The sequence below is a fragment of the Microcebus murinus genome, chromosome 13 (genome assembly GCF_040939455.1).
Source record: "Microcebus murinus isolate Inina chromosome 13, M.murinus_Inina_mat1.0, whole genome shotgun sequence".
In the NCBI taxonomy this organism is placed as follows: Eukaryota; Metazoa; Chordata; class Mammalia; order Primates; family Cheirogaleidae; genus Microcebus; species Microcebus murinus.
In genome coordinates this window covers 69,540,359-69,561,716 of record NC_134116.1, presented here as the reverse complement: position 1 = coordinate 69,561,716, position 21,358 = coordinate 69,540,359, and the positions used below count along the sequence as shown (strand labels likewise).

The window sequence follows — 21,358 nt, the reverse complement described above, 5'->3', positions numbered from 1 at the left end:
ATGCAAATACCACTGTTTCCATCCACTGGTAGTACCCTGCCCTCCACACCCCTGGCTCCTAACCCCTCTCCTTGGCTGGTTCATAGTCTTTAGATCTTGGCACAGACAGTACTCTGCAGGGTACAAGCAGTCTCTGCCCTCTCCCAAGTCTAGATTATGTCACGCACAGTGGGGGGCTGCTCCTGCCTGCTCCCATCCATATCGAGACGGAGTGCTTCTCTGACTGCATCCCCATGACACTAAAGCTTCATGAGGGCTTTAGTGAGAGATCATGAGCTTTTCATGAGAGATTATGTCTATCTTTACATACCACATTCTTAGCACATGCCAGGATATCATGGGTGCTCAGTGAATACGTGCTGTAGGAGGACATCGGGTATCTGAAATCAGCCTGGGTGGTGATGGGAAGAACAGGTTCTGAGATGCTGCCGGCCTGAGATAAGCCGGTCATGGAGCCGGTGGAGGATGAGGATGGTGAGATGGGAGGTGGCATTACGGAAGCTCTGAGCAGAAGCTGGGGGCGCAGGGGAGGGGCAATCAGCTCCAGAAGAAATTAGGTTTCATCTGGTCATCTAAGGTCAAGCTAGCAGAGCTGCGGCCAGACGCACTGATTCTGGACACCCAGATACCAGCTCTGCAGCACGCGGAACGAGAGCCTGGGCTAACTGCTCCTCCTTTTCACTCATCAGGGAAAAGTAACTTAGAAACCAGCACAGCTCTTAGGTCTCAGTCTTCCGACCAAAGTATTAACAACAAAATGCAAATAATAATAATAATGATGATGATGATGATAACAACAACAACAACAAAATGCACATCCGGGACCCTTGCCAACTGGAGCGAAAGAGCCCAGTCTGATGCGTGGAGCCCTGAAGACTTACCAGGCAGTTGGGATGTGTCGTGCACGTCTGGCCCAACACAGAATTGCAGTGCTGAGGAAGGAACTTGGAGACTTTGGGCACAGCTGAAGGTAAATGAATTGAGATGTTCTGATTTGTTACGGCAGCTGCATCATAGGAAGGGATGACTTTAGAATAGTATCTGACATGGAAGGAATTCAGAGAGAGAGCTGCGCTGGGAATGCAAGCTTTATACAGATCACCAACAGCATTCTCTGAAGTGGAGGCTGCCTGACCTTCAATAAGAAAGAAAACAGATATCTGTCAGTATGCACAATCCTGTAACTCCAAACTAATGTGTTTGAAATAAATTGTCCTCTATCTCATTTCTTCATGTTACAAATTTGTACTACTGCCACACTCAAATGCTGATGGAAAACAAAGCAAACTTTTTAATAAGTGACATTCAGTGCAATACACACACTATAAATTAGTGTTTGTGTGTCATTAAAAGATTTTAGAAAAGCAGCAGATCCCTGTGCCTTTTGATGTGTGTGTTGGTTTTTATCATAAACAAATTGATGATTGCTATGAAGCAAGGAATAATTCCATTCAGCCATGAATAAAGTTTGGTTGATTTTCTATCACTGAAGTAGGTTATATTATGATGTATCTATATTCTGCACGGTAGCTAGAAGGAGAAAATTTGAAATTTACAGTGTTAACAATGTCATCTCAAATAATACTGTAAATAATTATTTTCTTCTGGACATTAATAATAATGAAAGTTAAATGATATAATTTTATGTCCACTTTAAATACAAATGTGTCTGAAATGTTTGTGAAAAATAATTTAAGCAAATGTGCACAGAGATTTATGAAGAAGAACACGAAAGGCAAGCTCATGAAGTCTAAACGCATCTGTGTCACAGGTCAGGCTTAGCACAGAAATCTCGAGACCTTGGCTAGTCATTTAACTTCTCTAGCCTTCAACTTTCTGATGTGGGTGGCGAAAATGAAATTTGGAAGACTTAACTGATTACCACGCTTCCAGTTCTCTTTCAAAAGCAATTTGGCAACATGCAATAAGAGCTATACATACGCTCATGTTCTCTGTTCTCTAACTCATTCATCACACTCTTCCAGGAATCCAGCCCAAGGAATAGTCTAAAATACAGAAGATCCTACATATGGGAAAGTATTTCCTATCACGTGATATATAAAACCACTCTTGCCCCAAACTGGAAATGCTAAATGTAGCAACTGGAAGATGACTAAGAAAATCACTCTATAAATCATTTGAAAAACTATTAAAACCATTACAGTGGTTATGAGGGCTGCATAACAACAAATGAAAATGTTTAAGACCCCAAATCAGGAGACAAAATGGGATGTCCAATATGATAGAAAAGAGATGCAAAATCTGGAAGATGAAACATGATTCTCCCAGTTTTATAATAATAAAGGTAGGGGGTTGGGGGGAAAAAAAGATGATTTAGAAAAATGTACCTGGAAAAAGACTTGAAAGGAAATGCAATAAGAATGAACACAGTGATTATCTTAGCCTGGTTAGAAAAGGATCAGTATTGCTTTTCAAATGCAAAAGTGTATTTAAATACAATTAAAATGAGGATTTTGACTCATAGACCTCCGAGGTCTCCTCAGTTCTGAACGTGCCATAAGTCTATGGTCCTAGTATATCAGTGTCTTCCCGAGAGCGGTCTCCTGAGGTGGTGCAAGGCCACAGGTGCTGGGGCACAGAAAGGCCTGAACTCACTATGCTGCCATGAAAAGAGGGTTTCCGAGATTCTGCGGGATATAAATAGTATTGTATACACAAGAAATAACACTGACAGGCATATGCCTCTGGCCTGACCTCTCTCTGACTTAATCTGGGGTGATTTAATCATTTCATGTCACATTCAGCCACAGCTACTTTAAGTAGATTAACGATGGCTCGTGGCAACTCTTTTCTACTCTCCTTCTTTCCCCTAAGTCAGGCGAAAAGTCTAAACTGACCAATAGAACTCACTGAGGCTTATTTGATGATATGAACAAGGAGGGCTGGGTTCTATTTTGGGCCCCATTCTCCTTTGCCTGTAGACACCATCCCCACTGGTTTCCATGGCTTCCATTACATCCCCATATATGCACAGTACCGTGTTTCCCCAAAAATAAGACAGGGTCTTATATTTATTTTTCTTCAAGAAGACACCCAAGGGCTTATTTTCGGGGGATGTGTTACTTTTTTTTAAGTACAGTACAACAATCTACATTTATTCAAATATAGTTAAGTTGTTTCTTCTAGAACATCATCATAACTCTCCAAACCCCAAATTCCATCCTGAATTTCTTGTGACTCTATTTCCTTTAGAACCATTGGCCCCAACTTCTCATGACGGGCAATAGAGCTCTCATGGGGCAGATGAGAAGGGCTGCTCGTCTTCTTTACTGCTCTGCAATGAAATGCATGGGTTGTGCAGATACACTGCATAGCCAGGCCCATCACTAGGTCTTATTTTCCGGGTAGGGCTTATATTGCACAAATGCTTAGAAATTCTGCTAGGGCTTATTTTATGGGTAGGTCTTATTTTCGGGGAAGCACGGTACCTCCACTACAACACTTAAAATACCATGTGAACCGTATTTTGTTTTTGCAACCCCTCTGCCACTAATCTGTAAGCTCTGTACGAATAAGAACTGCATCTTGTTCACCCTTGTGCCCCCATGTTTGATAAGGCAGGAACATTTAAGCTGAGAACTTGGGGACAGACATGGAGCTAACCAGGGAGTGAGGGGGAAGGACATTCTGGCACAGGGGAGTGTGGCGTGAGAGCAGAACCCCTGGGGGGTGGGGGGCAGTTGGCAGAATTGTCATTTGAGACCCTGTCATCTTGCATCCAACTTTCAGGTTAGGAGGTACATACCTTCATGGTTTCTTCATGGAGAGTAGCCTTCAGGAATACTAAAAGTCACAAACTGGTGGCTGTTTGTTTCTTTTTTCTGGCTCTATTTTTTTCCATCTTCTTATTTCTACAAGTATGTGGGCATGCCTAGGCTTCTATGACATGTATAACAAAAATGCCTGCCAGTGGGTAAATATTTGTTTTGTGATGAATGTTCATATGATGAGACTTCTTGAGCCCCTACTGTGTGTTGGTCATTGTTCTAGGTACTAGAAATACAGCAATGAATAAAACAGGCAAAATAAATAAATAAATCCTGGCTTTCATGCAGTTGACATTCTAATGGGAGAAGACGGGTAATAATAAACAAAACATCCAAGTAAAGAATATTAGAAAGTGGTAGGAGCAATGAAGACAAACCCAGCAGAGTCCCTACATTATGTTCATGGGGGGAGGGGTATGGCAGCTTGCAGGAATGCACAGCGGCCCAGGGGTGCAGGGGACAGCCACACAGGCTCAAGCGTACTGTAAGTGGCACAGGTGTTGGGCAGAACTCACCTCTCACAGCTTCATCCAGGGAGGCCCCTGCGGCAGGAACAGAATACATATTCAAGCACTTGTTGGCCAGGATTTGGATTCCTCTCACAGGGGAGTAAGTGCTTGTCAACACACTGTTTTCCCTTGAAAGGACAGAACAGAAAAAATACTTTGCATATTTTGCAAGGAAGACAATATGTACATTGCTGAGTTCAAGTACTCTTTCATCACTCAGCTGGTAAAAAACACTGGCAGAGCCTCAACTGTGAATTATTTACATATGAACAAAGAGTTGAACATGATCCAGAATGTGCAGGAATGAATGATGTGCTTTTCCTCTATAGTTTCTCATTGTTTATGGATTCTAATCAATCTACATAAGGAAGCGATCACTTGGCACGTCACATTTTGCACCAGTGAGATGCTTTAAGGATCACTCATTGAAATGGGGCTGGACTCTTCCAGAGCCTGTAAATCTCCCGGGCAAAGGAACACTGGAATCCCTCATGGCCCTGGTGGGATTGCCATGGTCACTACAGTCACAGGCAGCCAAGCCTCAGTTTAAGATCCTCAGAAATAACAAAAGGAGAAGTAAAGGTGAGTCAAATGATGGAATATTACACGGTTTATCGTTGGAATGAAGTAATACACATCGGCCATGGGGAAAGTTCACCCATCTTTAATAAATCCCCGAGCTTTCACTGAGGATGGGTTCAGTTTCTGTCTACATGTCTAGCATCGGCATTGGAGGAAAATAACAAGCAGACTCCAGATTCACAAGAGGCCTCATCATACCTTTGTGCCACGATGGTGCCTGGGAGAGACAGTTGGATGGGCATTTGCTGTTTCTTAGAAAACCTCCTATTGCTCTGGAGTACTTCTGTAATCTAAAAACATAGAAACATATTGAGATATTTTTACAGATATACAAAGACACATACATTTCCAATTACAGAACAATAAAAAGAAAACTGTAGCATTAAAGCATTGTATCTAAGGATAAAATTCAAGGCTTTAGGAGTCAAATACCTGGTCCATGATGGCTGGAGGGATTTGCTCTCTGATGTATTTCACATAATCAACTGTTGCCTCAAGAACGGAAGCCGCATCATTCTTTCTCCCCTTTACATACGGCAAGAGAATGCGCAGCTGCTCACAGCAATACTTGATTCTTTCTCTGGACAGAGAATTGCAACAAACAAGGAATAATTACTCTCATTTTCTTCCTTGTATCCAAGGACAAACAACCCCTCCTCCCGGGTATGTCTGTAAAGGACTGCGCCCACCCTCCCCAATCTAATCTCTGTTTCAGAGAAAGGCTATGTCCTACAAGCTAGACAGGCCTTCACAGCCCCGGGAATCACAACTTCCTGGGGCGCCCACTCACACTGCCGCAGCAGGGGCTGCTGCTGAGGTTTGCCGTGTGCTGATGGCAACCCCAGTTCCTGGCCCTGGGCCTGCTGCAGTGCAAGGATGCCCAGACACTAGAGGAAAAGATGCCTCCCCCTGCCAGCTGCTGCCTACGAAAACCAGCAGACCACTCTGCCCTTTGGTGAGAGAATCGAACACTATATATAAATCCTTTCGTGGTTCACACTAGAAACCTAGACGGCAAAGAGCAGTCAGGAACTTCAAGTCACTAGCAACTGGATCGTATTTACATTAGCATCTTGTAACAGGCCACCTTTACATGTCACTCTGTGGCTGGAGCCAAGGGAAAATCAGAAGGCTGCCTCCTCTACAGGAGGTATAGACAGAACGAATAAACCAGTATGCAAATGAGAATAACACCCAGGCTAGTATCAGACACTGGCCTAAGTCTTTCATAGCTCTGAAGGGAAACAGATAGGAAACACAGATCTAATTGATTTAAGCCCCTGGTGCCTTCATTCATTCATTCGTGTGCTCATTTAATAAACAGTATTGAGCACCTGTTTGGGGCTGGATGCTGCCTTGACATACACAGGGTGGAACGGTGGCTCTGCTAGCAACTAGCTGGGACCTTCAGCAAATTACTAAACCTCTCTAAACCTCAGCGTGGCAGAGAAATTAAACAAAAAATATAGTTTGACATATAGCCAGTGGGTAACTCAAATATTCTGTATCAGTGGTGTTCTTACTGAGCTTTGAGGAGCTCTGTGGGTTCTGCGGAGGTGTTCCAGGAACTATTCCGGAAAGGAAAGGGCGGAAGAGTCAACAATTTGGCAATGTGCACGAAGGGCTTTGAAACTGTTCACACTCTTTGGAATACAACTTCCACTTACAAGGATCTATCCTAAGGAGATAATCTAAAACAAAGAGCCAACTTTTTGTACACAGAGACTCATTATGGCAGTACATTAGTAAAACATGGAAAACAATCCAAACATATGATATAGGAGAATGCCTTAAGTAAACCATAGTACAGCAGTGTAGTCGAATATCATCCGGCAGTGGAAGTAATATGTTATGAAGCTTACAACTGTATACGTAACAGCGTGTAAAATAAAATTGCAGCCATTAAGCAAAGCAAAAATGAATCATAAAAAAAATACTGAATAAGAGCTATACATACAATGCAATAAGATGCAAAAACTTGATGCAAAAACATCAAGTAATAGTTATTTCTGGTTGCCTGGACTATGAATAATTTTTATTCCCTTCCTTTTCTACATTTTCCAAATATTTTTGCTAAGCATATGTCACTTTCGTAATGAAGAATCCTATTGAACATCTTTTTCAACAGTAGGAAAATGTTCACACATACAGAAAAGTTGAAAGAATTACACAGTGAACACTCACCACTTAGAGTCTACTACAGTTAACATTTATTCCACAGGTTGAGTATCTCTTGTCCAAAATGCTTGGGACCAGATTGTTTTGGATCTCAGATATTTTTGGATTTGGGGATATTTGTACATACATAATGAAATATCTTGTACATACATAATGGGACTCCAGGCTTCACACAGAATTCATTTATGTTTCATATATACCTATTGTACATAGCCCAAAGGTCATTTTATATAATATTTTTAGTAATTTTGTACATGAAACAAAGTTTGCATGCATTGAAGCATCAGTAAGAAAACATGTCACTCTCTCATGTTGGTGCTCCAAAGTTTCAGATTTTGGAGCATTTCAGATTTTGGAGTTTTAGATGAGGGATGCTCAATCTGTATTTGCTTGATTGTACACGTATCATCCCCCTGTTCATACATCAACCCATTTGAACACATTAAAGTATTTCAAAGTAAGTTGTAGACTTCAGGACACTATATCCCCAAACACATCATTAGCTAGAGTTCAAATTATTTTATTTTCAGGTAAAAGTTACATAAAATAAAATGTACAAATCTTACAGGTCCCGTTCTCTGAGTCTGGACAAATAAAACTGTGTAACATAAACCTGAATCAACATCATCGCAACCCCAGAAAGTCCTCTGTGTGCCCTCCCAGTCAATCCTGTTCCCCGTCCCCACAGGGAAGCTACATTTTTGATATTTTTTCCATCCCACGTTACTTTTGTCTGTCCTCAAATATAAATTTGATTTATATTTACTTGATATAAATCAAATGTTACAGCATGTATTCTTTTGTGGGGCTTCTTTCACTCCGAATGAGGTTTTGGGAGTTATGCATGTGGCTGCCTATAGCAGTAGCTGATTCCTTTTTATTGAGCAATAGTGTTCCATAGTGTAAATATGCCATAGCTTATTTATCCATTCATATACCGATGAACACTTGGGCTGTTTCCAGTTTCTGGTCATTATAAATAAGGCTGCTAGACCATCCTTGACATCTTTTTGTGAATTCTTTTTGTGAATGTTTTAATTTTTCTTGGGTAAATAACCAGGATTAGAAAAGATGGGTTTCTGACAAAACTTTGACCAAAGTAGTAATATTTTATCATCAATGTATGAGACTTCTTGTTCTTCCAAATCTTTGACAATATTTAATATTGTCAGTTTTAATTGTAGCATTTTGGCCCTTCTAGGGTATATGTAGTAGTGTCTCATTATGCTTTAATTTGCAAATCCCTGACAACATATGATGATGAACGCTTTTTCCTGTGCTTATTGGTCACTTGCATAGCTTCCTTTGTGAAGTGTCTGTTCAAACATTTTACCTACATTCTAATTCAATTGCAGATATTTTATACTGAGCTTTTGGAATTCTTTATGTATCCTGGATACTAGTATTTGTTAAATATCTGTTGGACAAATCTTTCCTCCCAGTCGCTGGCTTGTCTATTTATTTTCTTAAAGGTGCCCTTTGATAGCAAAAGTTTTAAATTTTGATAAATGCAATTTATCTACTTTCTTTTATGGTTATTGCTTTCCTGTCTAACGAACATCTGCCTACCTTCACCTCATGATGATGTTCTGTCTTCTTGTAGAACTGTATTGTCCAATACAGTAGCCATTATCCACCTGAGTCTATTTAAATATAAATTAAAAATAAATATAATTTAAAATTCATTTTCTTAAGTTGCAATAGCCACATCTCAAACACTCAATAACTACATGTTGCTAGTGGCTACAGTATTGGATGGTGCAGATATAAGCAATTCTAACACTGTAGAAAATTTGACCACAGTGCCATCCTAGATGCCTCATAATTTTAGCTTTATAGTATAGCTCTCACCATGCTCCATCTTGAATTAACTTTTATATGGTGTGAGGTAACGGGTCGGGGTTATTTTTCTGTATGGATATCTGGTTGTTCTAGCACCATTTATTAAAAAGGCTTTTTCACCCAAATGTTTGCTTTGGTGCTTTTGTTGAAAATCAACTGACCATAAATATGTAGATCCTGTACTGGGCCATTGTGTTCTATTGGTCTATTTGTCAACTTTTATGCCAGTTACATACTGACGATTGTGAGTTATAGTATAAGTCCTCCAACTTTCTTATTCTTTAGTAAGATTGTTTTGGATATTCTAAATCCTTTTCACATATTTTTAAATCATCTTGTCAACTTTTTACCAAAAAATAACTTGCTGAGATTATGATTTGGATTCAAATATAGTCCTATTTCAATTTGGTGAGAACTGACAATAGTCAGTCTTTTAATTCATGATTATGGTATAATGCATGATTTAGTTTTTATTTAATTTCTCACAGCAACATTTTGAAAGATTAATATACAGATCTTTTGTGTCTTTCTGCATATTTGTTCCTAAGTATTATAAGGCTATTTTATTCTATCATAAATGTCATACTTTTTAAATTTTCATTTTACAACTGTTCGCTGTTTATAAAATACAATTGATTTTTGCACATTGACCTTATATTCTGCAACCCCACTATATTCATTTTTTAGTTCTAGCAGTTGTTTTGTAAATTAAGGTCTTAGGACTTTATTTATTTATTTATTTATTTATTTATTTATTTTTGAGACAGAGTCTCGCTTTGTTGCCCAGGCTAGACTGCCATGGTGTCAGCCTAGCTCACAGCAACCTCTAACTCCTGGGTTCAAGCAATCCTGCTGCCTCAGCCTCCCAAGTAGCTAGGACTACAGGCATGTGCAACCATGCCCGGCTAATTTTTCTATATATATTTTAGTTGGCCAATTAATTTCTTTCTATTTAGAGTAGAGACGATGTCTCACTCTTGCTCAGGCTGGTTTCGAACTCCTGACCTCGAGCGATCCACCCGCCTCGGCCTCCCAGAGTGCTAGGATTACAGACGTGAGCCACCGGCCAGTCTTAGGACTTTATACACAATCATGCCATCTACAAGAAAGAGGGGTTTCCTTCTTCCTTTCTAATCTGAATGTCTATTATTTATCATGCCTAACTATAATGGTAAAATTATTTAGTTGATGATGAATAGAAATGGTAAGATTAGGCACCCTTACTTTGTTTCTTATCTTTTTAAGGAACAGTAAGAATTTCATCATTAAATATAATGTTAGCTACAAATTTTTTATACATACCCTTTAATAGACTGAGAAGGTTTTCTTCCATATCTATTTGCTGAAAGGTTTTTTTAATCATGACAGGATATTGAATGTTGTCAAGTAATTTTTCTGAATCTGTTAGTCATATTTTCTCTTTATACTGTTAATGTGGTGAATTTCATTGCTTTTTGAGTGTTATACTATTGCAGCCTTGCTTTTTTAAGATAAACCTGATATGGTCATGATACATTATATCTTTACATATTTTTTGATTCATAATTTTCTAAAATTATGTTATATATTTTTGTCTCTATGTTCATGAGGGATACTGGTATGTAATTTTTTTTTATAACATCTTTGTTAGGTTTAGGGTTATGCTGGCCTCATGAAAGGGGTTAGGAAGTGTTCCCTTTTCCATTTTCTGTAAGAATTTATTTAAGATTGGTATTACTTCTTTAAATGTTTGATAAAATTTATTGGTAAAACCATCTGGGTATGGTATTTACTCTCTGTTAAGGTTTTTGGTAGCAAGTCCAATTTCTTTAATATATAGGACTATTCAGATTTTCTGCTTCATCTGTTATCAGTTTTGGTAAATTGTTTTTCAAGACTTTTTCCATTTCATCTAAACTGTTGGAATTATTGGCCTAAAATTGTTCAAAATACACACTTTTTATATTTATAGGATCTATATTCATAACCCCACTTTCATTCATGATATTGACAAATTGTGTTTGTTCTCTCTCCTAGCTTCCTTCCACACCCCTACTTACTTTGGGTTTGCTTTTTTTTTTTTTTCTAGCTAAGATGGAACCTTACACATCACTAATTTTTAGACCCTTTCCCTTTTCTAATATAAGCATTTAAAGCCACATTGTTTTCCCTAAATTTTGCTTTAGTTGCATCCCACAAATTTTGACAGTCTATTCTCATAATCATTCGTTTTGATATGTTTTCTAATTTTTCTTATGACTATTTTTCTTTTAACCATGGATTTATTTAAAAGTGTCTTTTTAAATTTCCATATATTTTGAGCTTCCCTTTAAATCTTATTTTTGCTGATTTCTAATTTAATTTGAGGTCAGGGACATACTCTTTATAAACTTTTTAAAATGTATTGAGACTTCTTATATGTCCCAGTGTCCAGTCTAAGTGAATGAATCATCATATGCCCTTGAAAAGAAAGAATATTCTGCTGCAGTTGTTAGGTGTAGTGTTCTACAAATATCCATTATATCAAGGCTGTTAATAGTGTTTGTATCTCTACTATCTTACTGATTTTTTGGTGTCTAGCTATATAAATTGCTGAGAAAGAGATGTTAAATCTCCAATAATGGTTGTAGAATTATCTATTTGTCCCTTTAATTCTGTAAATTTTTGATCCAAATACTTTGAAGCTCCATTATCATCACATGCTCTTTGTGATTTTTATAGCATTGCAATAAGTTGAGACTTACTTCTCTCATTATGAAATATCCCTCTTTACCTCAATGATACCATTTGTCTTTAAATCCACTTTATTTGATATTAACATAGCCAATCTGATCTTCTTATACTTACTGTTTCCACAATGGATATTTTTCTATTACTTTATTATGTCTTTATAGTTAAAGTCTGTCTCTTGCAGACAGCAAATATATGGGTCTTGGTTTTTGTTTATCTATTCTGAAAATCTCTGCCTGTAAGTTGGATATAGTTGGTTAAAGGTCTATCATTTCATAATTTTTTCCCCTGTTGTCTCTGGCATTTTTGTTCTTCTGTTCCTCCTTTCCTGCCTTCTTTCTGAATGTTTTTTAAAATCTAATTTTCATTTATCACTTGGCTTCATAGCTAGGCATTCTACATATCTCTTTAGGTTGCTCCAGGGATTAATATATGTTATATATATTAATATATTTCAAAATTATATATCTAGTTCATATATATTCATACATAAATATATAAACTTTTCAAAGTCTAGAGTTAATATTTTATGACATCACCTAAAATGTATAAATGCTGCAGTCATGTAAGTACATTTATTCCTAATCATTTTTCATGTTATAGTTGTCCTATGTACTATATCAACACAAATTGCAAATTCCACAAAACAATGCTATGGTTTTTGCTTATGATTAAACATTTTAAATAAATTAAAAAGAAAAATGTTTGTTTTAAAATATTTATTCACATATTTATCATTTCTGATACTGTTTAGTCCTTCCCAGCAATCCAAGCTTCCATTGGCACTATTTCCCTTTAACCTGAAGAATTTCCTTCAGCTTTCTTATCTGGCAGATCTGCTGGTGTCAAAATCTCTAAGTTATCTTTTATATGAAAATGTCTTTATCTCACTATTTGCCATTGAGAAATAATATATGATGGAAGTATGATTTACACAAAGAAGTGAAGGGCAGAAGACATGATAAATATCGTGGCATACATAAAAGTAGTTTTCTAATTCATTAACATCTTAAAAGCCAAGAGTATGTATATATATGCAGGCCTGGAGTAGTACAGTTTGCTGCTAAGCTGCTAAGATTTCCCCTACAGAAAAAAAGTGCCCTCGTGCTTTGTGCTTTCTGTCTCTCTGCAGCAGCCAAGACTGAGTGGGAGAAAACAGCTGCAAAACATGGTAATACAGGGAAATTAATGGAGAGGGAATATTTGTAACTCACAAATAACTTTGTAAACAGTTAAGAAAAAAAAATCTAAATTTGAGTTAAAAAAAAAACAACAAAACAACAGTTACAGATTAAAGTGTCTGAAAATTATTTATCATTTCTCCAATGAAGAGTCAGGGTCTATTTCCCCTTCCATTGAATCTCTGCTGGCCTGTCCCTGCTTTAAACAAAAGATATTTGGAGAAGTGACTCTATGAAAGTTCTGGGACTATCCTTTCAGAAGACAGAGCTTCAACACTGGTTTCACAGAACCCTGAGCTGTCACGTGACAGGTCTGCCTTGCTTGCTGGAGAGACCATGGGGAGAGGTGCTGAGACCACAGGGCAGAGAGCAGCCCATCTGAGCACAACCTCCAGCCATCCCCACCAGAAGACTGCACATGTGGATGAAGCTGTGCCGGACTCTCCAGACAGGCCATTTGCTAAACACCATGGAGTGACCAGGTAAGATCATGGAGAGAAGAATCACAGAGCACAGCTCTGCCCAAATTGATGACCTATTCAATTGTGAGATACGATAAACAGGGTGTTGTTTTCAGGTACCAACTTTTGGGGTAATTTGTTACAAAGTAACAAATTTATATTTTATATATAATAAATATATAAATACATATATAATTTATATTTTATATATAATATATAAAATGTTATATATATTTATATATTTCAAAATTATATATATAGTTCATACATATTCATATCTAAATATATTAACTTTTCAAAGTCTAGAGTTAATATTTTATGACATCACCTAAAATGTATAAATGCTGCAGTCATTCTTCATGTTATAGTTGTCCTATAGACTATACCAACACATATTTACAAATTCCACAATACAATGCTATAATTTTTGCTCATAACAATAGGTTAATGAAGCAATAGGTTACTGTTTAAAGCAAAACTATTGACAGAGTTGGTAACATGTGTAAAAATGTATGACAACAAAAAATGGAAAAAGGAAAATGGAAATACACTTGTATTTTAAGGATATCTATACCCTTAATACCATAATATTCAGGACTATAAGTTAAGGATGCACATTAGAATCCCTAAAGCAACCAATAAAACAGTTTTCACTTAAAAGGCAATAGAAGAGATAAAAAGGCATGCTAAAGTATACTTGATAAATTCAAAAGAAGATAGGCAATGAGAAAAAAAAGGTAAAAGAAAATAGATTAACTAGTGAAAACAAACATAAAAATTGTGGACCTAAAATCAAACTTATCACTAATTATATTATATGTAGATGGACTAAACACTTCAATCAAGCAACAGAAATTGTAAAAAATGGGCAAATAAAAAATAAAAACAAGATTCACCTACAAGTTATTTATAAGAGATGCTCTTATAAATGTCATATAATGACATATACAGGTTACAAGAAAACCAGGCAAATACTAATCATAAGAAAGCTATATTAATATCAAAGTAGATTTTAAGATAAGGAATATTAGAATAGATAAATTAGCATTATTGTTTCCTAATGATAAATGGGTAAATTCATCAAGAAGACAGGCATCTAACAACAAAGTTTCAAAATACATGAACCCAAAACTGTCAGAAATAAAGGGAAAAATAGATGAATCTACAGTCATCACTGAAGAATTTAACCCTCAACAAAATCAGTAAGAGTACAGACTATATGAAAAATGCTATCAACCAATTCTACCTAATTAATATTTATAGAACACTACACCCCAAAACAGCAGACCATACATTCTTTGCAAATGCACATGGAACATTAATCAAGAGAGACTATACTTTGGGTTGTAAAACAAGTCTCAGAAGTATCAAATGATAGAAACCTTACAGAGTATATTCTCAGATGACAACATAATTAAATTATAAATCAGTACTTGAAAAATCTCCAAACATGTGGAAATTAAGTTATATGCTTCACTGGTAAAAGAAAAATATCACAAGGGATATGAGAAAATATTTTGAACTTAATGATTCATATTTCAGTGGAAATATATCAAACTTTATGAGATGCAGCTAAAGCATTGTTTAGAGAAAAACTTTTATAAAGAGACATTTTTAGTTTTAAATGCTTATAGAAGAAAAAGTTAAAATCAATTATCTACGTTTCTACTTAAGAAGATAGATAAAAAGAGCAAAGTATGCTGGTACGGTGGCTCACACCTGTAATCCCAGTATTTTGGGAGGCCCAGGCAGGAGAATTGCTTGAGGCCAGAAGTTCGAGGATGCAGTGAGTTATGATCATGCCATTGCATTCCAGCCTGAGCCACAGAGTGAGACTCTTAAAAAAAAAAAAAAAAATCAAAGTATAGAAACAAGGAAATGACAAAGAATAGAAATTAATGAAATATAAAATGACAAGCAATAGAAAAAAATCAGTAGATCAAAATCAGTAAAACTGAAAAACTTTTTCCTAGACTGATTAAGAAAAACAGAGAGAAAACACAAATTATCAATACCAAGAATGAAAGTAGCCATCACTACAGACCTAAATACATTAAAATGATAATAAAAGAGTATTATAAAGTTGTTCAATAAATTTAACAACTTAAATTAAATGGACACATTTCTTGAAAGACATAAATTAACTCAAACTGACACAGGAGAAAATAAAATATTGAGTTCTATAATCATTAAAGAAATTGAGTTTGTGATTAAAACCTTCCCACAAAGAAAATTCGAAGCCTAGATGACTTCATTGTTGAATTCTATAAAATACATCATTCCTACACAAACTCTTTCAGAAAACAGAAGAGAAGACTTTGCATTCTATTTTGTGAGGTCAGCAATTCCCTGATACGGAAATCAGACTTTAAGAAAACCACAGACCAAGAGCCTTCATAAGCACAGATGCAAAAATTGTTTACAAAATATTAGCAAATCTAATCCAGCAATAAAATAAAAGGACAATATATCAGGACAAAGTAGAGTTTAGCATTTTAAAAATAAATATAAGCACCACATTAGCTAAGAAAAAAAATCATATAATCATCTTAATCAATACAGGGGAAAAAAAACACAGACAAAATTTTATATCCATTCATGATAAAAACCTGTATTAGGACTAGAAGGGAACTTTCTTAAGCTGATGGAAGACATGGACAAAAACCTATAGCTTACATCATATGTAATGGTAACACTATCCCTCTGAGATTAGAACAAGGCAAGGATGTCTACTTGGGTCTCTCCTCTGTACAAATGTGTTTCAAGCAAACAAGGACTCAGAGGGAAAGGTTTCTGGGCCACACACAACTTTGGACCCTCTGAGAACTTCCTGTTCTACCTTCCTTGATTTTCTAAGACTTGTCTAGTCCTGGAAAAACCTTCATCTGGGGGAGACTATGGAAAAGCTCACTTTCACTTTTTTTCAAGTGAGCAGACAACCCTGAAAATTATTAAAGCACCATCATGCCCATATCATGGGCACACACACAAAGGATGGTATAACTTGGAAAAGTACATATCGTGCAAGATAAAAACATGTTTATGCATTTTTAAAATATAATGAAAGTATTTTACCAGGAATATAAGAATTAGTTAGCTAATTTTTATTAATCTGTTCTAATAATGAAAACAGAGGTATTGGAGTTGTTATATAGAAAAAAAATTCCTCGCCAGGCAAAGGTGCTCATGCATGTAATCCTAGCACTCTGGGAGGCCAAGGCAGGAGGATCGCTTGAGATCACCAGTTTAATACCAGCCTGAGCAAGAGTGAGACCTGTCTCTACTAGAAATAGAAAGATTAGCCAGGCATGGTGGCATGCAACTGGAGTCCCAGCTACTCCAGAGGCTAAGGCAGGAGGATCTCTTGAGCCTAGGAATTTGAGGTTGCTGTGAGCTAGGCTGATGCCACTGCACTCTAGCATGGGCAACAGAGTGAGACTCTGTTTCCAAAAAAAAAAAAAAAATTCCCACACGCAAATACTCAAAACCATCATCCAGAACTATCATTTTCTTAACATTAGCAAACAGCACGTTACCCTGCGCTGCTTAAAAACAAAATTAAAAAAACCCAAAACCATATGTAAAGCAGGGGGAGGAGGAGCAAGAAGGGAAATATTCTAGAAGCAACCATTTTCAGGTTCAGGGGCTCAAGCAGAAGCATTAAGAAGAGGGAAAGGCAAAGAATTAGAGGTGGCTTGTTTACCTTCTGGTACCTCCCAAGCAAATCTCTAAAGAGGAAGGGAGAGGTCCTTGTCACAGCTTTTCTTTTTAGGAAACAAAGATTTGTAGTCCTTCAAATAATGCCACGGGGGAAACAGCCCCTAAAACATCTTTGTAGTGTACTAGATGAGTGGTTCTTAGATTTTTATTTTCATCAACCATTAAAATTAAAAAAAACAAAACTAACATATAACCTTGGGGAACCAATAAGGAGTTCCCAATATTAGATCTGGAAATGAAAAATAATGAATGGATGTCTCCTAGTATCATTCCATTGGAACCATTTACTAACATCACTATGATTTTAACAACAAATAAAGCATGGAGAATACAACCTTGAGATGTAAATTCTAGCTTTAAAAATACACATTACACTGTATTTTTCTCGTGTTGCTTCAGATGAGTGAAATCTATGGGACAGCACTGCCAGGGGGCTCTAATCCTTGACCCGGCCCAGGAAGCAGTCACTGAGTGAAGCCCTTTTGGGCCAGACTGGCCTATCCACTGTCCCACCTCATCAAACCTCAATGCTCATCATCTTCCCACTCACCTTCAGCAGATAATAGAGGCCATTCAGCACAGAACTTGCTCAAGTCCTCCCTCTGCTGGCCCCATCAAAAACCTCACCTGCACCCACACTGAGCTTTGACTCCTCTCCCTTTGCCATGGAAAAGGTGTCTCCCACCTGGTTCTGGATCCCACTGCCTTCTGCCTCCTCAGGGGTGCTACCTCTACCACCAACACCCCTCACCAGCTGTGAGGGATTAAAATTCTTTGACATTCCCCCCACTGAGAGGTGGGGTCTACGTCCCCTCCCCCTGGGGTCTGGGTGGGCCCTGTCACTGCTTTGACCAACGGCATATGGTAGAAGACACTTCCTGTCTCTTGGAACCTTCTCTCGAGGAGTGCTGGGCTACCACATAAGAAGTCCAACAACCCCAAAACTACCATCCTGGAGAAGCTTCAGTGCGGCAGTCAGAGCTCAGTCTTCTAACCACCCTGCAGACATGTGACGTCTTGGACCCTCCTGACTGGCCCGTCCACCAGCTGAAGACTACTGAGTGGCCTTAGTTAATGTCACCTAGGCAGAGGAATTGTCCGGCTGAGCCCTGCTCAAACTGCTAACCCATAAGATCATAAAATACAATAAAATGGTATTTATTTCAAGCCAATAAATTTTCTTTTAATTTTTGGGGCAGCCACAGATAACCACAACATGAATATCTTTAAGATACTTCTCTCTCCGAGCTGTTTGCTTTTGTAATATAAACATAAACATGTCCAAGTCTGGCCCAGTCCTATCAAAATTTCTCACTTTACCCTTAGTCCCCTTTTAAATAACTCACACTTTCATCTGCTCCTTCCTTTCACCTCTTCCCACCTTTCAGTTCCCACCTTTCTGCTATGGTGCTTCTTCCCTAACCATACCAATGAAATGACTTTTGCCCAGATCAGTGACATTTAGGCCTGGCTAGATATAAACAGGCAACGATTGGTTCTTACCTTGCTTAATCTCTGCACCACGTGGTACTCCTGCACACCTGTTCCTTTAGGAAACGCCTCTCCCCTGGTCTCCTTGATACTGCTCCTTCTCGGTATTCTTATCTCCCCAGTGCTTCATTTCTCCCCCATTCCCTCTCTGCTGCTTGGACCTTACATATTGAGATTTTCCTAAGGTTTGCTTCTCCACTCATCTCCTCCCTACATGCTTCCTGCCATCATTATACACCTCCCTACATCCATTGCTTCAAATAGATGCTGTGCCCTGACACCTCTAAGTCTGTACTTCTAGCCTAGATCTTTCTGGAATCAAAGGGCCAACTTAACAAGGATGAAAACGAAAGCACATGCACCCGCACCCCTCCCACTGCCGTGCTATCATACGTCCTCGTGCCCTGAGGAGTTACGCTTCACTCCTCCTCCAGCCACGCTCCTACTGCTTCTACCCAGTCCATACATCTAGAATTTGCCTTTTCCTCCCTGTCCGATCTCAAACACGACAGCTAAGGATCTCATCATTTCTTAGGGCACACTCCTCTGGCCTCTGCATTCAATTCAATCTCTTACATCCTACTAGAATGTTCGTTCTAAGGTTTAAACCTCATCGTATCACTCCTTTGCTAAAATCCTTTAGTGGTTTCCCGACAATCCAGGTTGCAATTCGAATTCTGTAGCACGACATACCAGCCTTTACCTACTGCTCTGGTCTCTGGCCCCTTCCCACCTGTGTCCTGACAGCCAACCACGTGGAAGTGTCACTGTACTCTCTGATACTTCCAGCCTCTGTACCTATTACTCCTTCATATAAAATGTCCTTCCCTGATTTCTAAACTAAATTAACAGCAACTTTTTGTTGAAAGCTCAATTTAGCTATTGCCTTCTAAAAAGCCTTCTCTCTGTCCCCTTATTCTGTCTTAGATATCTTTTCCAGTGTCCTTACTCTGTGTTCTTCTCATCATAACATATATTAAAACATAATTTTCTATTTAATAGCCTACTTAGAAGTCTGTCTGAGCCCTAGACTGAGAATGTCTTTAAAGGCAAGGACTTATTTTTTATCTCAATTCTCCAATCATACTTTGGCACCCAGTGCAGACTCAGAGATGTTTGTTGACAATGACTAAATGACTGAACGAGTTAATGGCATCTGTTTGATTGTCAGATTAACTAGTTTCACTTAGACTTTTAATAATATTACCAAAAAAATATAAAATATATGAAAGTAATTTCTCCTTACAAAGAATAATGTTTAAAAAGCGCTGTATTAAAATTCACCTTCTCAGTTTTTCCTTGCTTGAATGAAGAAGAGAAATCTTTTTGCTTTTCTCGAACTCTGACAAAGGAGACTTTAATTCAAGCCCATTGTCATTTCTTAGAGATTCAGAGCTAGAAACAAGAGAAAATCATGCTACATTAAAGAGGAAAATTGTCAGGCGATATTGAACAGTAAGCATCAATATGCTACTCAACGAGTGCTTTTCTAAGTCTCTTGCTTCATATAAAGGGGCAATAAATATCAAAGCACTTTATCTTACACATTTGGCACAGAATGTTTCAAAAATTCAAAAGAAGATATTATCAAAATCATCATAAATTCAATGACTAATCAAAATTCTAAAATATACTATTAAGTAATAAAAGATACAAGCAGGATTAAAACATTCTGACCCCATTTGTTATCTCTATACCAAATTATATGACTGTATCTACCTATCAGAAGGAAAGGTTCATTACAGGAAAAAAGCATAAAGGATTAGAAGGCCAAGATACACCCTATTCTAACTTGATCAGTACAGGGAAGGTTCCTTCCATTTCAAAATTTGTCATTTATGGACATATTCTGGCTCTTCTATTTTTCTAGAACTTCCTCTGGAATTTTGATTGACTTTTTAAAAAATATAAATCTAAAAAACTTGCAAACTAATCCTATTCTTTTTATTCTAAGAGATATAACTTGATTTGAAATTTACTTTTATTTACAGTGGCAGGATTCTGAGGAAAGACAGAAATATTCCGGATGAGTAGAGAGATCAAAAAGCAGTTGCAAGCAATATAAGAAAATCATGAAACCTTCCAAGACCCTTCCTAACCTCGTATCCCAGACAAGGTTTAATACAGTAAGTCTCTTTAAGGTTAAAATAAGACCAAGAAAGCTACTACTATTTTTGCACTTATATACCTAAGTGAGCTCATCTTTGGTTTAACCACACATATGAGTTGCCAATTCCCTTCCTTGTTCAAAATAGTAGGTGGCCACATTCTACAAATTCCAGAAGTGACTGACTCAGAATTCTCACCATCATCAGTGCCCATGTCCTCAGCATTCTTTGTAGCCCTATGCTCTATTTAAAACCTCCTTGGAAATCAACTTAAAGTGAAGGGAGGAAATTCATGAAAAGTGAGTTTTTATAAGCATACAATGCTGGCACTGAAAGAGTCTGGTGCCCAATTCGAGACTGCCTTATCTAATGCAAGTTTTAATGCCAGTATCTATGAGACAGACAGACACAGAGAGATACACTAAAACTTGCCTTGTTTACCAGCTACTCTCAAAGCTACATAAAGGTGTGTAAAAGAAACTCTAAATCCATTTTTAACAGTTTTCAACAATTGGAAGGATAGGGTCATGAATTCAAGAATGACAACAGGAAGCAGCTGAGTGGTAGGTGGATAACAGGTGAGGTTGCTCATGTGCTTCCTGATATTGGGTCAAATACTTCTGTAATGTTTGTACCCATGGCTGCCAGCTCAGGATTCTGAAATACAGAAAATGCTGCATCTCTCTTCCACAAAATAGCCTCTTCTTTCTTTCACATCACTCCCAGCACTTGTGCTAGTGTTCCTCAACTTAGAGGTAGGGTCTCACTCTGTCACTCAGACTGGAGTGC

At 37.6% G+C, this 21,358-nt stretch overlaps 1 protein-coding gene across 1 annotated transcript in view; it reads right to left on the bottom strand.

Annotated features, from left to right (window-relative positions):
• Nucleotides 1-21,358, bottom strand: part of LOC105862089 (coiled-coil domain-containing protein 169) — a 105,008-nt gene that overhangs the window by 1,516 nt on the left and 82,134 nt on the right. Inside the window, exons 15-19 of the mRNA XM_076009484.1 lie at nucleotides 19,746-19,856; nucleotides 5,312-5,459; nucleotides 5,078-5,169; nucleotides 4,304-4,425; nucleotides 882-1,135 (exon numbers count right to left, since the gene is read on the bottom strand). Of these exons, the coding sequence (XP_075865599.1) occupies nucleotides 882-1,135; nucleotides 4,304-4,425; nucleotides 5,078-5,169; nucleotides 5,312-5,459; nucleotides 19,746-19,856 (727 nt within the window). The remainder of the gene's footprint in view (nucleotides 1-881; nucleotides 1,136-4,303; nucleotides 4,426-5,077; nucleotides 5,170-5,311; nucleotides 5,460-19,745; nucleotides 19,857-21,358) is intronic.